The following is a 20,429-nucleotide window of genomic DNA, read 5'->3' on the forward strand; positions in this document are numbered from 1 at the left end:
TGCCCGACCCTTGTGGACAGGACAGCGCCAAATCCAGAGAGGGACTTGGTGCTTGGGGTCAGGTCCCGTGGGAGGCACAGTGACGGTCTAAGAGCGGCCTGGTGGGGAGACGTGGAGACGCGTGGGGTCCCGCCAGCGATGGCCCCGCGTCCCGCTCTCCCCCAGGAGCTCCTGGAGCAGCAGCAGGTGCTGGAGGTGGGCGGGAACACGGTGCGCCTGGTGGCCGCGGCCCACGCCGACCCCTGGCTGCTGCACTCGGTGCGGCCCAGAGACGAGGAGGAGCAAGCCACGCCGAGGAAGCAGGCGCAGCCCCCCGAGAGCCCGGGCCCTGCGCACAGCCCCCCCGGTGGCAAGCGGCGTGCCCATCTGGACGGCCAGAGCGGTGACCCCTGCGCCCGGGACGCCCGGAGCCCCCCTGCCAAGAGGCCCACGCTCCAGGACGTGCGTCTGGCCTCGGCTCCTGAGAACACGGGGGCAGGCGTCCCCGGGCAGGAGGGCCCAGAAGCTGCCAGCGCCCCCAGCGCCGCAGGCCCCGAGCCGCTGAGCTGTCCCGTCCACCCTCCGGAGGATGCTGGAGGCCCCCGAGGTACCCGGGACGCCCCGCCGGCCCCGCCCCCAGGCCTCCGGGCCACGCCCGCAACCCCGCCGCCCTCACCGCCCTCTCCCCTGCTCCCCCAGGGCCCGCCAAGAGCTGCACGGCCGCACAGGAACGGTAGGTGGGGATTCCTTCCCGGGCCTGCGGATAAGCGGGGACCCTGGGTTCCCCGACACAGGAGGGCTCGCCCTCGCCCACCCCTCCCGGGCGCTCAGAGTCCACCAGCTCCGGGTGCAGCTGCCACCTGCCCGGAGCCCGCATGTCAGCAGCGGCTCTGTGCAGCGTGGTGCGCATGCGCCCAGTGGGCGGGGGGGGGCACCAGGACCCCGGTCCTCCGTCCTGTCCCCTGCGGGGGCCCCCAGCCCCCCCAAGCCCTGCCTGCGGCTGAGCGCACGCCCCCGGCCGGCCCGCCCCTCTCCCGCAGAAGGCACGAGAACATCTGCTTCGTCAGCCGCCCGTGGCGCGGCGTGGACGGCCACCTGAACGTGCCGGTGTGCAAGGGCATGATGGAGGCCATGCTGTACCACATCATGAGCCGGCCCGGCGTCCCCGAGAGCGGCCTGATGGAGTACTACGAGGGCGTGCTGCAGCCCGTGGCCGTGCTGGAGCTGCTCCAGGTGGGCGGGGCCTGGGCGGGGCCTGGGCGGGGGGCGGGGCCTACGAGGGCGTGCTGCAGCCCGTGGCCGTGCTGGAGCTGCTCCAGGTGGGGGCGGGGCCTGGACGGGGGGCGGGGCCTACGAGGGCGTGCTGCAGCCCGTGGCCGTGCTGGAGCTGCTCCAGGTGGGCGGGGCCGGGGGCGGGGCCTGGCCGGGGGCGGGGACTACGAGGGCGTGCTGCAGCCTGTGGCTGTGCTGGAGCTGCTCCAGGTGGGCGGGGCCGGGGGCGGGGCCTGGCCGGGGGCTGGGACTACGAGGGCGTGCTGCAGCCTGTGGCCGTGCTGGAGCTGCTCCAGGTGGGCGGGGCCTGGGCGGGGGCGGGGCCTACGAGGGTGTGCTGCAGCCCGTGGCCGTGCTGGAGCTGCTCCAGGTGGGCGGGGCCGGGGGCGGGGCCTGGCCGGGGGCTGGGACTACGAGGGCGTGCTGCAGCCTGTGGCTGTGCTGGAGCTGCTCCAGGTGGGCGGGGGCGGGGCCTGGGCGGGGGGCTGGGACTACGAGGGCGTGCTGCAGCCTGTGGCTGTGCTGGAGCTGCTCCAGGTGGGCGGGGCCTGGGCGGGGGGCTGGGACTACGAGGGCGTGCTGCAGCCTGTGGCTGTGCTGGAGCTGCTCCAGGTGGGCAGGGGCGGGGGGCGGGGCCTACGAGGGTGTGCTGCAGCCCGTGGCCGTGCTGGAGCTGCTCCAGGTGGGGGGCGGGGCCTGGGCAGGGGGCGGGGCCTACAAGGGTGTGCTGCAGCCGTGGCCGCGCTGGAGCTGCTCCAGGTGGGGGCGGGGCCTGGGCAGGGGGCGGGGCCTGGGCAGGGGGCGGGGCCTACGAGGGCGTGCTGCAGCCGTGGCTGCGCTGGAGCTGCTCCAGGTGGCGGCGGGGCCGGGCCGGGGGCTGCCGGGCTCACGCATCCTCCTCCGCAGAGCCTCGAGTCCCTGGGCTGCATACGGAGACGGGTGCTGCGCAAGCCGGCGACGGCCGTGTCGCTCTTCTCGAGGCCCGTCGGGGAGCAGGTGCAGGAGGCCCCCGGGCCCGGGGACTGCGCGGCCTTCTACGAGCCCACGCTGGACTGCACCATCCGGCTGGGCCGCGTGTTCCCCCGCGACGTCAACTGGAACAAGTGGAGCCACTTTTAGAAACTCCGGAGCGGGGCGCGCGGGGCGCCGGACCCCCGGGCTCGGGTGGCTGGGACCCCCCCCTCCCTCCGCAGAGGGGGTCCCTGACCCACCGGGGGGTGTGCCCAGCGCACAGACTCCGCGTGCCACCAACGGAGGGCCCTGGGGACGAGCGGCGGGGCCCGGGACCCCACCCCGGCCCGGCGGGGCGCCTCCCTCTACCCGCGCCCAGCAGGGAGCTCTGCGGGCCGGGGGATCGTTTGGTTTAGTGTGTTCTTTTCCTTGTTTAGAGGTCAGTCCCCTAGCATGTTTGTATTTATTTTTAATTCAGAGGCACGTAGTGTATTTCCTGAGCCATCGTGGGCGCCCGGGGTCGCGAGGGCCCCCGCATGGCTGCTGACCGCCGCGTCCCGGCACAGGGCCCCCGGGCCCCGGCCCCACCCGCCGGGCCCACCCCCCGGGCCCCACCCCCCGGGCCCCGGCCCCACCCGCCGGCCCCACCCGCCGGGCCCACCCGCCGGGCTCCTGCAGTTCTCGTCAGTTCGTGTTTAAATTTTTAGTTCATTCCCAACATGTTAAAAATGTAGAGTTTTTACATCTTGAAAAAGCAATCCGAATGCTATCTTTTGAAAAATGGAAAGTTCTGGTAACAGGGGACTTGCGCTCTGTAGGACGCCCAGAAGTGTGGGGCCGAGTTCCCCCCTCCCGCCTCGTATGGTGTAGGGGTCCCCACCAGCACCCCCAGCTCCCTGCGCACGGGTCTTGTTCTGTGTGTGTGTGTGTCCATGTGTGCACACACGTGTGTGGGGTTTGAACCCAGGGCCTGGGCGCTGTCCCTGAGCTTCTTCACTCAAGGCTGGCGCTCTACCGCTGAGCCCCAGCTCCACTTTCTCGCCTTTGCTGCCCAGGCTGGCCTCAGTCCTCGTGTGATCTCAGATCCCGGCCTCCTGAGTGGCTGGGATTGCAGGCGTGGGCCACCCGCCCGGCTGGGATCGCATCGCAGTGAGCCCAGACAGGGCTCAGGAGCCAGCGCCCGCGTCCCTCCGCCCCTCACCCGCGGGAGCCTGGCAGCGCCTGCCTCGCCTGCCTCCCCTCGCGGGGCAGCGCCGTCCGCGGGCCCCGGCCCCGGCCCCGGCCTCCAACGCTGCTCCCAGATCGGGTTCTGTCTTCGGGGCCCGGACCCACTGTGCGCGTGCGTGCGTGCGCGAGCTGCCCCGCGTCGTGGACGCTCCCAGTGCCCTCCCCGCCCCCCGCCTGCTGGACAGCCGGAGCCCAGAGGCCCTGCAGCTCCCGCGCCGGGCAGCAGGGGGCAGCCGCGGCCCGTGTGGAGGGGTGAGCCCGGCGGCCGGGCCCTCGCCGCGGAGGAGCACCCCAGGGCGCTGCCCTGGGAGTCGGGGGGCTGGGAAGGGGCCCACCGTGGACCTGGCAGCCTGGGGCTCCCCTTGGGAGGAACACACAGCCAGCGTGCGCCACCGCTGCAAACTAGGCTTTATTGAGGGCCTACTAAGCGGACACGGGCCCCGCCCCGCCCCGCCCCGCCTGCGCCCCCGGCCTCCGGTCCACGCCGAGCTTCCCACACATGCCTCTGCCCCACTGGGAAAAACACCAGTGCTCTAGAACTTTCCCTCCAGGGGGGTCTCCGGCACCCCCCCTTTCCAGGGGCAGCCGGGCACTCCCTTTCGGGCCCCAGGTGCCCCCCATGACCCAGGGCCAACCTGTGCCTGGGGCGGGGCCTCCAGGGGAAAATGGCAATGGCGGCTCAGGCCTGCGATCCCAGCTCTGAGACCCTAAACCGCCCCTGAGCCGCCAGCAGCGGCCCTAGAGAGCGCTGGCCTGGAGGGGAGCGGCCAGAGCGCGTGAGCCCCGGGCTCCAGCCCGGCCCCGGCCCGTGCCGCCCCGGCGCCCCGCTCCTCTGCGTGGGCTGCCCCCCCCAGCCAGGGAAGGCCCCGGCGGGGCCGTGGGGCCTCCGGGGGCCAAGGCCGAGTGACGGGGGGAACCCCCAGAGCCCCCCGCCGGTGCCCGCTGCCCGCGGGGTGGCTTCCTCCCCTGCCCACCTGCACCTGCTCTCCGCAGACCTCAGACAGGCCGGAAGCCGATGCGCCCCGGGGGGCCAGCTGGGGGCCGTGGACTGCGCAGGGGTGGGGGTGGGGGCTCCCCGAGTTCTTCAGAGCTGGCTATGACGCCCCCATATCCAGAGAAATGACGGCACCGGAAGGTGAGGGGCTTAGCCCAGAAGGCCTCCGGGCTGGCATCGGACCTGTGTCCCTGGGTCCCCTAACTTGTCCCAGCTCCTGGCCGCCGTGGCTGGCTCTGCTCCACCCCTTCCTCCCCTGGGGCAGAACTGAAGGACCTGGGCTCCGTCCCAGCCTCCGGCACGTGCAAAGGTCCTGGGGCCCCTGCTCAAGCATGCACACACCAGCTCTGGCCCGATGAACTGGCCAGCTCTTGAGGGCAGCCATCCTGGCTGGGTGGCCTGGGGTCCCTGCCCGCGGGGGGGGACCCCACGATCACCCACTGGCGGATGTAGCTTCTGGGGGGGCCCTCCTCCCGGACGCCCACGAAGTCACTCTCCACGGGGCTGCCGCAGTCCGAGCCCGCGAAGCCGCTGTCGAACGTGTCCATGTCCAGGCCGGCCGGGGGGGAGTCCGCCTCGCTGTCGGAGGGCCAGGGCGGCCCCGCGGCCCAGCGCCCCTCACCCGGGGGCGGCCCCGGCCCGCCCAGCCCGGGGCCGCGCGCGGAGACGCAGCCGCAGGGGAGGGGCGCGGCCGGGTAGCCGTCGTCGCTGCGGGGCCGGGCGCGCGGGCCGTCGGCGCCCGTCACCGTCACCGTGTCGATGGACACCAGGCCGTAGGGCCGCTCCCCGTCCTCGCCGGCCGCGCCCCCCTCCGGGGCCCCGTCGCGCCCCGGCGGCCCCGGCGGCGTCTCGGGCGGACTCCGGGCCCGGCCCGCGGGCTGAAGCTGCAGCGCCGAGGGCGCCGGACCCCCGGACCCCAGCTCCAGGCTGGAGGCCGTGAAGGAGGCCCCCACCCACTTCTGCGAGGGAGAAAGAGGGCGGCGTCACGGAGGGGCAGCCTCCCCTCCCCGGGCGGTGTGTGTGACACGGCGCCTCCCTTCGCTGTGTGGCCTTGAGTTAGCTGCTTGCCCTCTCTGTGTCTGGGGGGTAGACACGCCTGCGTCGCTGTGAGAAGGGGCAGGCAGGCCGTAGGGGCTCTGTTGAGAACTCGGGGTGCCCCCCACCCCCTCACCACATCCTCTGGCCGGGCAGGTGGCACAGCCCCCCCCATCCAGGAATCCCCCGGAAACCCCGCAGGGTCTGACCGAGTCTGAGGCCAGCTCCCCCCCCAACCCCCAGGCAACTTTCTCTGAACCTGGGGAAACTGAGGCTGGGTCCTCAGAGCGGGGTGAGGAGGGGCAGGGCAGAGAGGCACGGAGGGCCGCTCGGGGTATTAGGAGCTCACCTTGAAGTCCCCGCTGTGGCTCTCATACAGAGGCCCGAAGAAGTACCTAGGGCTGGGCACCGGCGCCCACAGCCTCTTCCACAGCCTGAGGGGGCGGAGGTCAGAGGTCAGGGAGCCTGGCACCTCCCACCTGTGTCCCGAGGGACGCTCCATGCGGCCCAGACCCCCCCCTCTCCCACCCTGGGCCTCAGTTTCCGCATCTGTTAAATGGGAGCCGCGTGTCTCCCTCCCCATCATGGGGTCCTGCGGAACTCTGGGCCAACGCTGCCCCTTCTGAGCCTCAGTTTCCTACACTACAGGCAGAGCTGGCTCAATGAGCCGGGGAGGGTTACGTGGGGATGGGGGGGCAGGGGAGGACTCAGCACCCAGCACCGTACCTGCAGAGACTCTACCTGAGCACCCCAGGCTCTCCGCCCTGTCTGCCTTGGCGTTGGTGGAGAGGATCAGAAGGAATGGTGGGTGGGCGCCCCGTATTTCTAATTACACCCTTTCAATGGCAAGGAACCCCCACACATGAAACGGACGCGAGCCAAGCCTGTGGTTAGCGCCAGAGGTGCAGGAAGGGGCCGATCGCATCACCCCCTGCACCCCCACTGGACAAAGTCCGAGCTGACCGATCGGTGGAAAGAGCAGGAGCATCTCGGCGCTGTGTGACTCTGGGGACGCTCCCTGACCACTCTGTGCCCGGGGGCATGGAGACGGATCGAGTTCCATTGCCATCACCGACCCATGCTGAGCCCTTGGCGCCCCTCTGAGCCCCAGCCGTACCTCCAGGGCAGACGGGTCTTCAGGCCCAGGAAGACGAGGCCAGTGGCCAAGACCGCTAGAAGCAGCAGCAGCAGAAGTTCCCAGTTGGCCTCAGGCCCTGCCGAGACACAAAGCGTGGGTCTGTCCGGTGGTCGCGGCCTCCCCCCGGGCCTGGGGTGGGCAGGGAGGGTGGGGGGGGCGGTCAGGGCCTCCGCGGGGCGGGGGACGGGTCAGACCCCGCCAGGCCCCAGCGCCGAGGCCGCGCTCTGACGCTATTGGTGGGCTCTCTGGGAGGAGGCGGGGCTTGGCGGGAGGAGGCGAGGTCATTGGAGGGGAGGTGGGCGCGCCGCCTCCGCTCTGTCTCCCTCCTTACATCCTGTCCACCCTGGCCCTCACACCCCCTCCCCGGCCTCACACCTACCCCCGGGCGGGACCTGGAAGGCGGCCGGCTCGCTCCACTCGCTCCACGTGCCCTGGAAGAGGCCGGGCTGGGCGGCGGCGCGCACGCGCAGCTCGTAGCGCCGGCCTGGGCGGAGCCGCCCCGGGGGCAGCGACGCGCTGCGGGCGTCCACCGACACCAGCGCCGTCACCGCGCGCTGCGGGCGGAGGGCGGGGGGCGCCGGTCAGGGGCGGCCGGCGGGGCCCGGCCTCCTCCGCCGCCATCCCCGGGCCCGCGTCCCGCCCGCAGCCTCCGGGGGGGGGGACACTTAGCCAGGGAGACCTCTGAGTCCCCCCTGCCTGGGCAGGCCTTCGGTGGAAATAACCCTGGACCTATGATTACTTTTCTGGTCTATTTTGCCTGGAGGTCCCGGGATTTGAACTCAGGTTCACCGGGCTAGGCAGACACGGGAGCCACGCCCACTACCCCGTAAGCCCCGCCCCTAGTGCTCGAGCCCCACCCCTGCCATGTAGGACACAACCACCGGCACCACGCCCCCTACCGCTGGGCCACGCCCACCGACACCCGTGCCACGCCCCTACATCAGTGAACCTCGTCCGTGACCATTTGGGCCACGCCCCTCCCCGCGAGCCACGCCCACCGACACCCTGCCACGCCCCTACCGCTAGGCCACGCCCACCGACACCCGAGCCACGCCCCTACAACAGTGAACCTCGTCCATGACCATTTGGGCCACGCCCTTCTCTGCGAGCCACGCCCACCGACACCCGAGCCACGCCCCTACATCAGTGAACCTCGTCCGTGACCATTTGGGCCACGCCCCTCCCCGCGAGCCACGCCCACCGACACCCTGCCACGCCCCTACCGCTAGGCCACGCCCACCGACACCCGAGCCACGCCCCTACAACAGTGAACCTCGTCCATGACCATTTGGGCCACGCCCTTCTCTGCGAGCCACGCCCACCGACACCCGTGCCACGCCCCTACATCAGTGAACCTCGTCCATGACCATTTGGGCCACGCCCCTCCCTGCTAGCCACGCCCCCACCTCGTGAACCACGCCCAATACCCCTCGGACCAACTCCTATTACAACCCAAGACACGCCCCCCGCAGGACCACGCCCCCCACGGGGAGCCACGCCCCCACCGCCTGAGCCACGCCCCACCCCCTGCACCCGGAACTCCCAACCAGGCCTGTCCTGAGCGAGGGGGAAGGTTCCAGAAACTCCCCGCGCGGTGACTGTGGGAGGGGGGCCCCTCACCCGGGCCCCGGCGCCCTCGCGCTCGCGGAGCTGCAGCTGGTACTGCAGGCGGTGCCGCAGCGGGTGGTAGGCCGCGCCGCCGTCGTCGTAGTCCGAGCGCCAGCTGACGTTGCCGAGTCCCGAGGGGGCGGCGGCCGCCGTGACGTGGTACGGGGGGGCGGGCTTGACTGCGGGGACAGGGGCCGCCCCCACGCAGTGACGTCAGCCCCGCCCACCGTGGGCGCCCAATCCCCGCCCTCCGCCCTTCACGCCCCTCCCAGGCCCGCCTCCCCGCCCCGCCCCTCTCCCAGGAGCAACCCTTCACACTTGAGTAAGAGCTAGCGCATCTGAAAGCAAAAGAGCCGGGCCCGGGGGTACGGGGTGCTCACTGCTGTAGGCCAGCACAAAGCTGCCGCACTCCTGGGAGCTGCCGGACTGGTCGGTCGCGTTGACACTAAAGATGTCGTCGGCCATGAACTGGGAGACGTTCATGCGGCAGGTGTACTGCGCGTGCGTGGCGTTGCGGCTGGTCCTGCGGAGGCTGCAGGAGGTGACTTTGTCCTCCAGTTCTCCATACGGGTCCAGCCTTGAGGAGGGAGCGATGGTCACTGCTAGAGGCCGGGTGGGTGAGGCCTGGGCGCCAGCGCTCCCTTTCCTGGGCCGGCACCCCCTTCCCCTGCAGGGAACTTCCAGGGGAGCTGGTGGGATGGGGTTGGGGGGCCAAGGGTCTGACTTTTCAAACTGCCGCTGGGCAGAAGCAAAGGGACTTTGAGGTATCTGTAGGAGTTCACCACATAGTCACTACATCCTCCCCGCTTAGTGTCTGAACACAGCCATCCTGCAGGACCAGGGTAGATGGGTGGACGGGACTCCCTTCTCTGCCCCATTACTGGACTGGACATTGCTATGTGTGGCCCAGCACCCGTGGCTCACGCCTGGAATCTTAGCTACTTAGGAGGCTAAGATCTGAGGATGGCAGTTGGAGGCCAGCACAACAATGGAGCTGTGATACAAATGGAAGAGCAACTCGCTTTGAGCGGAAAAACTCAGGGACAGCATCAGGCCCGGAGTTCAAGCTCCAGGACCAGCGCAGACAAGTGGGGTGCGGGAGCAGATATCTGCTGAATGAATAACGTCCGGCCTCCAGGTTGACCACAGGCTGCACGGAGAGGCCCTGCCCTGGCCAAAGCCTGGGACTTTAAGGCCCCCCCCTGCTGAGCCCCTCAAACCTTCCAGCTCCGTTTCTTTCCTTCTTTTGCCAGTCCTGGGCTTGAACTCAGGACCCGGATGCTGTCTCTGAGCTCTTTTGCTCCAGGCTAGTGCGCTACCCCTTCAGGTTTCCTGGTGGCTAATTGGAGCTCAGAGTCTCCTGAGCCCGGGGCCGGTGGCTCAGGCCCATCATCCTAGCTGCTCAGGAGGCTGAGATCTGAGGATCACGGTTCAAAGCCAGCCTGGGTAAGAAAGTCCATGAGACTCTTATCTGCACTTAATTACCTGGAAAGCCGGAAGTGGCGCTGAGGCTTAAGTGGTAGCGCGCTGGCCTTGAGCGAAAGGGGCTCAGGCAGCATCCAGGCCTAGAGTTCAAACCCCGGGACTGGCCAAAAAAAGTCTCACGGACTTTCCTGCCAGGGCTGGCCTCAAACCGCGATCCTCGCATCTCAGCCTCCTGAGTGGCTGGGACGGCAGGCGGAAGCCTTTGGTGCCCTTAGTAGCTCAAGAAGCGGTCACTGTGCTGTTTATCTTACTGAATTCCCCTCTGGGCGCACAGTAGGCTCAGCTCAGCCTGGGCTCAGCCCCTCCCCGGTCCCCCCAGGCCCCCGAGGTGGGGTGGGAGGTGGGGGGTCCCTGGCCACCTACCAGGTGAGGGTGAGGGGGTGGGGGTGGGGCGTCCACGTTTCCAAGACACAGGTGATGGTCTGCAGGTAGTCGGTATAGCAGGAGAGATCCGAGCAGCCCCAGCCTGGGGGGGGGGGGGAAAGGCTCTGGTGGGGGGGCTCCAGGGGTGCTGTGCATCTGGGGCCCTTTAAGACAGAGTCCCAGGGCTCAGGGATTCTTGTTTATTTTAGTTGGTCCTGGGGCTTGAACTCAGGGCCTGGGCGCTGTCCCTCAGCTCTTCAGCTCAAGGCAAGCGCTCTACCACTGGAGCCACAGCGCCACTTCCGGTTTTCTAGTGGTTTATTGGAGATAAGAGTCTCAAGGACTTTCTTGCCCAGGCTGGCTTTGAACCGTGATCCTCAGATCTCGGCCTCCCGAGTAGCTAGGATGACAGGCCTGAGCCACCGGCGCCTGGCTTGGCTTGGGGCTTCTGGTCACCTAGACTTTGCTTGTGCAAATGTCCTGGGGTCATTCCTACTGTGAACCAGAGTGACCAAGCTGTCTCCTCACAAGTACCCCACCCCCCAGCACTCTGAGCGTATCTCCCTCAGGACACCCCAGTCCTGAGTCCCCAGAGACAGGAGGGGTCCCCACCAAGAGCCTTGCTGAGGATGGGGGAGGCGGGGGAGAGGTCAAGGCCAGTCCTGCAGGAGTCTGACTGCAGGTCTGCATGACCCTGACCAGCCGCTCCCCCCCCAGCACTTCCAGTCCCCCTCCGTCGGGATCACGTGTGGAGCTCTCCTGCCCTTTACTAGAAGCCTGTTCCCTTTTTCTCCTCCACTGGATTCGTTTTTGGTGGCTTTGGCTTCAGTTTCACTGAAGGATGACCACAGAGATGGCTGGTGCTGTGGCTTCCTCCGTGTCACCCTGAGACCTAACCTGGCTTCTCAGCCCGGCCCCCCCCCCCCATGAGGCCTACAGACCTCTGCTCTGCGGGAAATGCCCAGACTCATGGGGCCGTGGCAGACATTACTAATCAATGGCAGCACTCTCTCCCCGGGGCCATCATGGACTCCTCCTCCACGCAGCGCCTGGCAGCTTGCATGGCTGGCTGTGAGTGGGCTCTAGGAGGGACTTCCTCCTAGGGGCTCCTCACCAGGCCCAAGGCCAAGGGGCAGAGCCCGTCTCCAAAGGCAACTTCTCCTTCTCCTTCTTCTCTCCTCCTCCTCCTTCTCCTCCTCCTCCTCCTCCTCCTCCTCCTCCTCCTCCTCCTCCTCCTCCTCCTCCTCCTCCTCCTCCTCCTTCCTCTTCTTCTGCCCGCCCCCTCTTCCCCCCTTCTCCTCCTCTTCCTCCCAGTATCATGATTCGAACCCAAGGCCTTGCGCTTGGTGCTCTACCCCCTGACCCATGCCTCCAGCCTGGCTCTCGGCTGGTTAATTGGAGATGAGAGTCTTTGCAGAGTGTTCTGCCCAGGCTGCTCGGTTGGACTGCGATCCTCCAGATCTCAGTCTCTGAGTGGCTAGGCTCCATGTCCCTGTCTGTGAAGGCCGGGGTGGGGGGGGTGGGGAGGGATGAGGGAGAGCCCTGCCCCCCCCCCGTTCCTGAAAGGGAAAGGGAAAGGTGAAAGCCCAGCTTGCTTCCCAGGGACCCGTTTGGGGCTCTGGGTCTCTTGGTGAAATCCAGAGCGGGCGCTGAGTCAGTGGGCAGAGCCCCGGGCTCCCCCTTGTGCAGCGTGGGTGCCGGGCTGTGGGAAGGCCTCCGGGCCGCCCGTCCCGCCCCCGGGGCCGCGAGCCCCTGCCTCAGCCATGCTGGGCCTTCCAGGGGCTGCCTGCCAGACCCGCCAATGCCTTTGTCATCTCTTGGCTCCCCCCCACCCCCCCAGTGGCTGCGGAGAGAGGATGCTCCAGGAAAGCCGGGATAGGAGGAGGAAGAGAGGTTAGACCAAAGGCAGAACTTCCCGCCCCCCCCTGTGTCCGTGAGCTATAGAATCAGCTTGCGTGGCCTGGCCTGGCTGGGTAGTTACTTACCAGTCTGCAGCATCAGCAGGAGCAGGAGGGCGGCCCAGCCCAGAGGCATGCTGTGTCCAGACCTGAGGGAGGGGGGGAGGGAGGGGGAGGGGGAGGGAGGGGGTGAGCTGGCCGGCCTCCTCCTGAGGACCTCCTCCCTCCCGGCCTCCCTGGCAGACTCCCTGTCATCCTGAATCTGTGTCAAGAGCTGGGGGGGGAGGCGGAGGGGAGGTGAACCCCCCACAAAGTCAGACCCCCCAAGATGTGATCACCCCTGGGTGCGGGGGGTGCGGGATCAGGGAAAGGCAACCACGTCAGGGACGGCGCTCAGGCCCCAAGTTCAAGCCCCGGGGGGGGGGGCCCAGGCCCACGCGGGGGAGAGAAACACCCGGACCCCAGGGAGGAGGGACACTGTGGGGCCTGGGGCGCTGGCCGGGGTCCCACGGGCCCCTCCCACGCGTGTGCACACACGCACACACGCACACACATGCACACACACACGCGCACACACATGCACACACACACATGCACACACACACAGGCATGCATACACATGCACACACGCATGCACACACACACATGCACACATGCACACACACACATGCACACATGCACACACACACACGCACACATGCACACACACACACAGCTCTTGGCCGTTGGTTCCCCTGCAGCCCCCCCTCCAAGCCCCCCTCCAAGCAGGGGGGGAATGTTGGACATTGGGGAGTGTGTGTACCCCGCCCCCTCCCCGTGACCCCGTGGGGTGGAAAGTGAAAGGTCAGGGCACAGTAAGAGCAAAACATGCCCTCTCGGCGGGGTGGTCACCAGCAGAACTGTCAAGATTTTGGGACTTCCCAAAAGGGAACCCGGCGCCTGGCCAGGGCTCCGGTTCCTCCTGCTCCTCCCAACTGCGGCCAGGGACCCCCCTCACCCCCCACCGGCCCGTGGGACCCCAGTCCTTCCGTGGGGTGCAGGATCGTGGGCTGCTTGCAGCTCCCCCGCACACCTGCTCCCCCACCTTCCACCACCACAACTCTCTCCGCGCAGCCTGGCCCGTCAGACTCCTACTTGGCCTTCAAAACCCAACTCAAATGTCAACAGAGGTCAACGTCTGACCTCTCCGGAGAGCCTGAGTCAGCCGGCCCTCCGCCCTCCACATGCCGAGCAAGCATCCGCGGGCCGGGGACTGCGTGGCACTGAGCTCCCAGGAGCTCAACACACGGTCATGGCCGTGACTAAACGAGTGCCAAGCGTCTCCCCACTGCTGACTTGTGAAGATGACCTCAAGGATGAAGGCCCAGGCGGGCTGGGGACCCCCGAGCCTAAACCCGGGTCTCTTTTCTTCTTCCTTCTACCCAGTGCACTTATGTGGTCGGAGAGAACAAAGGTCGATGCTCCATCTCTTTCCCTGCCACAGGACTTTTGCACATTCCCCCTGCCTGTCTGCAGTGCCCTTTCCTCGGCTGCTTTACATTCTCATCATCCCAGCCTCCGTGCTTTGCTCTCAAAGATGCTGGGCGGTCTTCTCTGTGGTCCTCCAGGCCAGCTCCCTCCTTCCTCTCCCCCCACAGCATCTGCCCCCCGAGGGCTGCTCTGCGCGTGTCCCCTGTCTCTGTCCTGGCTTCCCTGCTTTGTTCACCCGCGCTGTTACTGCAGCACAGAACCACATCCAGAACACGCTGTGTGTTTAACACGTCACTAAAGGAGAGCGAGGACTGAGTGAATGATGAATAAGTGCATAAACGAATGAACAAGGGGATGAATAAGTGGGTGAATCAACGAATGGGTGAACAAATGAATGAGTGAATGAACAAGTGAATGAATGAGGGAATAAATGAATCAGAGAATGAGTGAAGGTCAATGAGCAAGTAAACGCATGAGTGATTGAATGAATGAGTGAATGAGTGAGTAAATGACTACATGAATGAGTGAGTGAATGAATGAATGAACGAATGAGTTAGTGAGTGGATGAATGAATGACTAGATGAATGAGTGAACAAGTAAGAAAATGAATAAGTAAATGAGTGAGAGAATGAATGGGTAAATGAATAAGTGAATGAGTGAATGAATGTGTATGTACATGAATAAGTAAATGAGTGGTAATGAATGAGTGAGTGAATGAATGAGTGACTAAGTGGGTAATGGAGTGAATGAATGAATAAGTGAATGAGTAGTAATAGAATGAAAGAGTGAATGAATGACTAAGTGGGCAATGAAGGAGTGAATGACTAAGGGAATGAGTGAAAGTAAATGAGTGAATGAATGAGTGAATGAATGGGTGAATGAACAAAAAATGAGTGAATAAGTAAGTGAGCTGGGAGGGAGGGGTCACAGGGGTGGAGGCCTGGCCTGTCAGTCACGCTCCGTCTCCAGGAAGTCTCCGCCCTCCACCCCCTCCCCCTCTGGCCCCCTTGGCACCCAGCCTGATTGACGGGGGACTTTCAGATCAGAGGGGCCGGTTCCCCGTTGCTGGCCCCTTCCTCACAGCCAGGACCCCTGGGTGGAGGTGTGTGTGGGGGGAAACAGCCTGAGCCTCACTGACCCGGAGGGGCCCAGCCCAGCCTCCACTGGCCCGGCCTGGGATGGGGAGGCAGAGGCCGGAGGCCCGGCCATGGAGGCTGCCTTCAGCGGGGTCCCCCAGTGCTGGGCAGGCACGGGGCGGGTTAGGCAGGGCCCGAGGACCGGGGTGCAGCTTAGCAGGTGCAAATTGAGCACATTTGTCTGCCCAGGCCCCCACGGCGGGACAGCAAGTCTACACACCCTCCCTCCTGGCCTGTGCGGGTCACCAGGGGAGGGGAGGCTGGGCGCACACCACGGGCACAGTGCGCAAGCCCAGCCCCGGCTCCACCCCAAGCCAGGCAGCGGCAGCCCACGCCTGCCATCCCAGCTCCTCAAGAGGCTCAGATCTGAGGATCGGGGTTCAAAACCAGCCGGGGCAGGACAATTCGTGAGACTCTCATCACCAATGAACCACCAGAAAACCGGAAGTGGCGCTGTGGCTCAAGGGGGTAGAGCGCTCAGCTTGGGCTGAAGAGCTTAAGGGACTGTGCCCAGGCCTCGAGTTCAAGCCCCAGGACTGACAAAAATGAAAAACAGAGGCTCAGAGAGGTCAGGAGCTTTATCTTGGTCACACAGCAAGGAAGGAGCAGGCCCCAGTGAGACGCACACTGGTGGTTTTGCGGTCCTTCCTGGAGACGAGCTAGGTATCGGGTCCCCAGGGGGGTCTGCGGGGAGGGCTGGATCTGGGGAGCAGGTGGCCCTGGGTGCGTGTCGGGGCTCACGAGGTCCTGCCCAGCCCCTGAGCCCTGGGCTCCGCGTTTCACATTGACTCAGAGCGCTCATCTGAACCGTTCTGTAAAGTCCCATTCGCCTGGAACCAGCACGGGGCGGGGGGGGGCGCTGACACCTGGGGGTTTCTGGCCACCCCCACTCCCAGAGAAGTGTGTGGGAAGGGGGGAGAGCGGGGTGCACAGACCCCCTCCCTTAGGCACAAGCTCCTCCCGGGCCCTTCCGAGTGGCCTCCACTGAGCCAAATGGAGCCTCAGAGAGCCTGCAGAGCCCCAGGACCACGAGGCATCGGGGCTGATAGTAGATGCTCAATTAAACTCCGTCTGTCCAGCGGGAGCCCGGGGTGAGAGCAGGAAGTCCACGCTTGCGTTTGTGGCTCTGGAAGGGCCCTGGTCCCTTCCTGTCCTGACGGTTCCCGGCCCCCCCTCTCCACCAGCCCCCCGGGGTCTGGATGCCGGCACTCTGATGCCCACCCCCCCAGTGGTAATGGCTGCCACTGCCCTGCTCCTTCCCAGAAGTGTCCCACGGGTACCCTCCATCCCTTTGCAGGTTGCCTGGCTGTCTCAGCCTACGCCTGGATCCCCGAATCAGCCCCGCCGCGGCGGGTCGCCCTTCGCCAGGGGCAGGTTGGTGTTTTCCTCCACTGAGTCTCAGTCTTGCCATCTATGAAATGGACGGCCCCAGCCATCAGCCTGGCACACCAAGGGTTCGGGGAGACCCGAGGGTCTGGGGTCACAGTGGTGGGGGAACCGGAGCCCTGGGGCTGGGGACAGCACCCCTCCACCTCTGCTGCTCCCGGAGTCTGGGCCTCCTCCGACTCATGCCTGTAATCCCAGCTGCTCGGGAGGCTGAGATCTGAGGATCGCGGTTAGAGGCCAGCCCCCAGGGAAGCCAAATCCATGCGACTCTTCTCTCTAATGAACCATCAACAACAACCACCAAAAAAAAAAAACCCCAGCTGAACATGGGCCTGTGGTTCAAGTGGCAGAGCGCCAGCCTGGAGCGGAGAAAAAAACAAATAGCTCAGGGAGAGCGCCCAGGCCCTGAGTTCAAAGCCACTGTCCCGGCACACATTACACCCACTGTTCTTGCCGGGAAAGTCGAGGAAGCCAGGGTGCGCTCCGAGACCCTTCCCACCCCACGCTGCCCAACGCCCCCCAGGGTTGGCCTTGAACAAGTCCCAAATTCTTAGTCGGGCCCCCCCAGCCTCCCATACACTGCTTTTCTTCCTCTGTCCTGCACTAACCTCCCTGTCCACCTCCCCTCCACGCCGGGAGCTCCCCCTCTTTCTGTCTGACTCGTGGAAAGGCTGACACGGAGTGGGGTCACTGAGCTGTCCCCCCCCAGTCCCCCCACACCCTGCTTGGATCCCTTCTCCCAGCGTCCCTCTCCTTGTCTGTGAAGCGGGCACACCAGCCCCTCTCCTGGAAAATCCAGTGAAATCAAAACCCAGAAGCCAGCCGGGCGTGGTGGCTCCCGCCTGTCATCCAAGCGACTCAGGAGGCTGAGCTCGGAGGACCGTGGTTCAAAGCCAGCCTGGGCTGGAAAAGTCTGTGCGATGCTTCTCTCCCATCAACTACCCTCCAGCAAGAAATGGAGCTGTGGCTCAGGAACAGCACCCAGGCCCTGAGTTCAAGTCCTGGGACGGGCACACACACACTCACAGAAACATCCAGAAGCTGGCACCACTCTGCTGCCCTCCACCCGCCCCGAACACACAGACACGCACAGTAGAGGCTGGAGATCCCGGCGTTACCTGCTGCTCAGGAATCCATTCCGGGGCCTGGGGTGGCCCGGGGGCCTTTGGGGGCTCAGCTGGGCTGGGTGGGAAGCCGGGAGCCAGCGTGGACGGCCCGGCCTGTGTCCCAGCCACGCGCGTCCACGGGGCGGGCGGGGGGCAGCGACACTCACTTCTGGGCAGAAGGGGCCGCGGGGGGACAGACAGACAGACACAGACAGACCGAAGATAGACACAGACGCAGACAGAAGACGAGACACAGACAGGAAGCTGTGGGGCAGGGACGGACAGACGGCCGCGTGGCTGTCAGTCTGGCCGGGCAGCAGCTGGCTGCGGAACCACCTGCAGCCTCCAACCTGCAGAAGCAGCTGCTGCCATTCTGACGGGAGGAGGGCGGGGGCAGGGGGAGGGAGGGGGGAGGGAGGGAGAGGGAGGAGGGGGAGCAGGAGCTGGGGGAGGAGGAGGAGGATGTGGTGAGCAGGCCCCGCCCCGCCCCGCCCCAGCTTCCCCTGGGTGAGTGAACAGGGGCCAGCGAAGGTCACCCAAGACGCCATTTAGGACCCTTGGGGTGACACCTGCTCCCCCACAGACCTCAGAGCAAGGACCCGTGACATCAGCAGGGTGGCACGGGGGGTAGAAACAGAGGCTCTGAGAGGTGATCAAGTCCCCTGCACCCCCTGTGAGCTCAGAGACAGAGGAGCCTGAGGAGACCCCACGAGGGGGGCCCCCCTCAACCCCCAGGCCCCTCCGGGTCCCGCCTCAGCTCCAGGTCTGCGGGGGGGGGGTCAGGGCCAGCCAGAGCCCCAGGGTGCCCCATGGGTCCCCTCTCTGAGCACCTCCCCTTTGCCATTCTGAGAATTGGGGGACAGTGTGCTAAAAGGATGGGGTCCCCCCCCCACAAACCATGAGGAGGGGGGGAGTTGCTCAGGACAGAGGCTAATACATTTTCTAGAGAGTTTTGTCCTGGGGTAAACGAGGCATCCGATAGCTCAGACATTCAGAAAACCAGGGGACAAACTTCAAGTGGCCAGCAGCCTGGTGACACCCCGTTTTAGGCCAAGCTCCTGGGGCGCAGACAAGAGAACTTTACACACGGGAAGACGCAGCCGGGGAGGAGAGGAGGCGTCAAGCTGGGGCTCGAACCCCCACCCGAGTCTGGTTTGTAAGCACAGAGCAGGCTGGAGAAAGGGGTGCGGGGCCACGGGCGGGCCCTGGTGGGGAAGGGGTGTCTGTCTAGCCGCCCATGTTTCTCAGCTCGGCTCAGTTCGGCTCACACACCCCACCTGCCCGGCTGACTCATTTGATAAATGACTTGCAGCTGGCCACGGGGCCGCCCGGAGGAAAAGAGAAAGTCCCTGTGGTGTCTTTCCTGTTCTCTGTTTCCTGTTTTCCTGGCTGTGCTGAGGAACTGGGTGCAGATTCTGCTCCCCACCCCCCAGTGAATGGTGGGGGGCCCTGCGTCCCCAAGCAACCCAGCGGCTCCTCCAACCCCCCCCCCCCCCGCACCAGAAGGAGGCAGATTTCCTTTCTTTTCCTTCTGGACTTACTTCAAAGTGAATCTTGTAGCCTGTGGCTCACACCTGTAATCCCAGCTGCTCAGGAGGCAAGATGTGAAGACCAAGGTTCAAAGCCAGCCCCGGCAGGAAAGTCTCTGAGGCCCCATGAACCACCGAAAAGTCTGACGTGACACTGTGACTCAAGTGGTACAGCACTAGCCTTAGGCCCCGAAGCTCCAGGGGCAGAATGAGGCCCTGAGTTCAAGCCCCACAACCAGCACAATTCTTGTAATATGCTCTAGAACTGAGGGACAGTAGACAGATCAAGAGAAGGAATGGTAAGAAGAGGGGGTGTATGCAAACCTTCTCCCTCCATACCAGGGTGTGAAGGATTTTATTTTCTAAATATCTATCTATCTATCTATCTATCTATCTATCTATCTATCTATCTATCTATCTCTATCTATCTATCTATCTATCTATCTATCTATCTATCTATCTATCTATCTATCTATGTGCCAGTCCTGGGGTTTGGTCTTGGAGCCTGGGCATTGTCCCAGAGATTTTGTGCTCAAGGCTAGCACTCTACCACTTGAGCCACAGCACCACTTCCAGCTTTTTCTGTGCATGTGGTCCTGAGGAATCGAACCCAGGGCCTCATGCATGCTAGGCAAGCACTCTACCATTGAGCCGCGTTCCCAGCCTTGGGAAGGACTTTAGACACAGGGTCTCACCTCAGTATCAAGGGCAACTCCAGAATCACAGCTGTCACTGTCTTCATTACTGTCCCTGGGTTGCCAGGGATGACACCAAGGCTCAGGGAGGTTAAATGACTTGGCCAAGGTCACACCGCAAGGCGAGTGCCAGAGTTGAGATTCGAACTTGGTCGTTTGGGCTCCACAGGCCACATACACGGAAACATACACAGAGTGACAGCCCTCTGGGAGCCCATTCCTCATGCAGAAAGATAGACAGACAGGTGGACAGACAGCGGTAACAGACAGACAGGCAGACCAAGGTACCAGAGGAACGAAATGCACGTGGTAGTAGTGTTCTGAAACCCCAGGATGGGTTGAGGTTCTGACGGGAGCAGTCATGAGAACAAGGTGGTCGGCAGAAGGATCTGCAAGTGCAAAGGCACTGTGGTCCTGGGGTCTTGAAATGTGGGGAACTGAGGGGTGGCAGACAGTGTGCAAGCAGGACGTGGCATCACGCGAGTCACGTGAGCACCTGCAGACAGCCAAGTGGTCCCCTGGGGAGAATAAAATCCAGACAGCCCCTCCCTCCCTTCCTCCCTCCCTCCCTCGCTTCCCCTTTGGTATTTTTATTTACAGTTCAACCAGGGAACAGCAATTAGGCAACTGTGAGCTCCTGGAGCTTGAATCCCTCCCTGGGCCTTTTCACTCAAAGGCTGGTGCTCTACCGCGTGAGCCACACTTCCATTTCCAGCTTTTGGGTGGTTCACTGGAGAGAAGAGTCTCTCATGTACTTCTCTGCCTGGGCTAGCTTTGAACCTCAGTCTTCACAACCCAGCCCGAGTAGCTACTCAGTAGCTAGGATTACAGGGGTAAGCCACCATGCCTGGTTGGCATTGACTGTTTGAAGGTGGATTTTAACCTAGATACTGCTTCCTGTAGGAAGTGTGCTGTGATTTCCCCCCAAATGGAGCAGGCCATGCTATCACCCAGCATGACAGGGCCACACCACGTTGCTCTTGATTGTACAGGTGACCTTAAGTTCTGTGTGAGTAGGGACCGATTTAGTACCCCCCCACTTCCAGGTCGAAAGCTATAGGCTGAGGGCCAGGCTCACGCCTGTAATCCTAGCTATGCAGGAGGCTGAGATGTGAGGATCAAGGTTTGAAGCCGGCCCACCCAGATAGAATCCTCAC

General features: G+C 64.9%; 2 protein-coding genes across 5 annotated transcripts in view; one reads left to right on the top strand and one right to left on the bottom strand.

Annotated features, from left to right (window-relative positions):
* Nucleotides 1-2,971, top strand: part of Gtf3c1 (general transcription factor IIIC subunit 1) — a 53,382-nt gene extending 50,411 nt beyond the window's left edge. For all 4 annotated transcript variants that reach the window (XM_070004285.1, XM_070004286.1, XM_070004288.1 and 1 more), the window contains exons 34-37: nt 166-586; nt 679-712; nt 1,020-1,212; nt 2,158-2,971. In XM_070004285.1, the coding sequence (XP_069860386.1) occupies nt 166-586; nt 679-712; nt 1,020-1,212; nt 2,158-2,370 (861 nt within the window). In that variant the 3' untranslated portion in view covers nt 2,371-2,971. The remainder of the gene's footprint in view (nt 1-165; nt 587-678; nt 713-1,019; nt 1,213-2,157) is intronic.
* Nucleotides 2,972-3,900: 929 nt separating this feature from the next.
* On the bottom strand, nt 3,901-17,418 carry Il21r (interleukin 21 receptor). The gene is made up of 9 exons (XM_070004289.1): nt 17,061-17,418; nt 12,038-12,099; nt 10,053-10,155; nt 8,585-8,781; nt 8,217-8,383; nt 6,976-7,150; nt 6,576-6,672; nt 5,808-5,892; nt 3,901-5,382 (listed from the first exon to the last, which is right to left on the bottom strand). The coding sequence occupies exons 2-9, from the start codon at nt 12,084-12,086 to the stop codon at nt 4,750-4,752; spliced, it is 1,506 nt and encodes a 501-aa protein (XP_069860390.1). The 5' UTR covers nt 12,087-12,099; nt 17,061-17,418; the 3' UTR covers nt 3,901-4,749.
* Nucleotides 17,419-20,429: the final 3,011 nt, after the last annotated feature.

The sequence above is a fragment of the Dipodomys merriami genome, unplaced genomic scaffold (genome assembly GCF_024711535.1).
Source record: "Dipodomys merriami isolate MVZ:Mamm:240054 unplaced genomic scaffold, mDipMer1.0.p SCAF_62, whole genome shotgun sequence".
NCBI classification, from domain to species: domain Eukaryota; kingdom Metazoa; phylum Chordata; class Mammalia; order Rodentia; family Heteromyidae; genus Dipodomys; species Dipodomys merriami.

What these genes read in the sequence shown, in the direction of transcription:
- Il21r (XM_070004289.1), bottom strand. Translation starts at nt 12,086, where the DNA reads ATGCCTCTGGGCTGGGCCGCCCTCCTGCTCCTGCTGATGCTGCAGACT. An exon ending in CCTGCTGATGCTGCAGACTG is followed by an intron (nt 10,156 to 12,037) that starts GTAAGTAACTAC and finishes CCCCCCCCCCAG; the next exon opens with GCTGGGGCTGCTCGGATCTC. An exon ending in GCCACAGCGGGGACTTCAAG is followed by an intron (nt 5,383 to 5,807) that starts GTGAGCTCCTAA and finishes TCTCCCTCGCAG; the next exon opens with AAGTGGGTGGGGGCCTCCTT.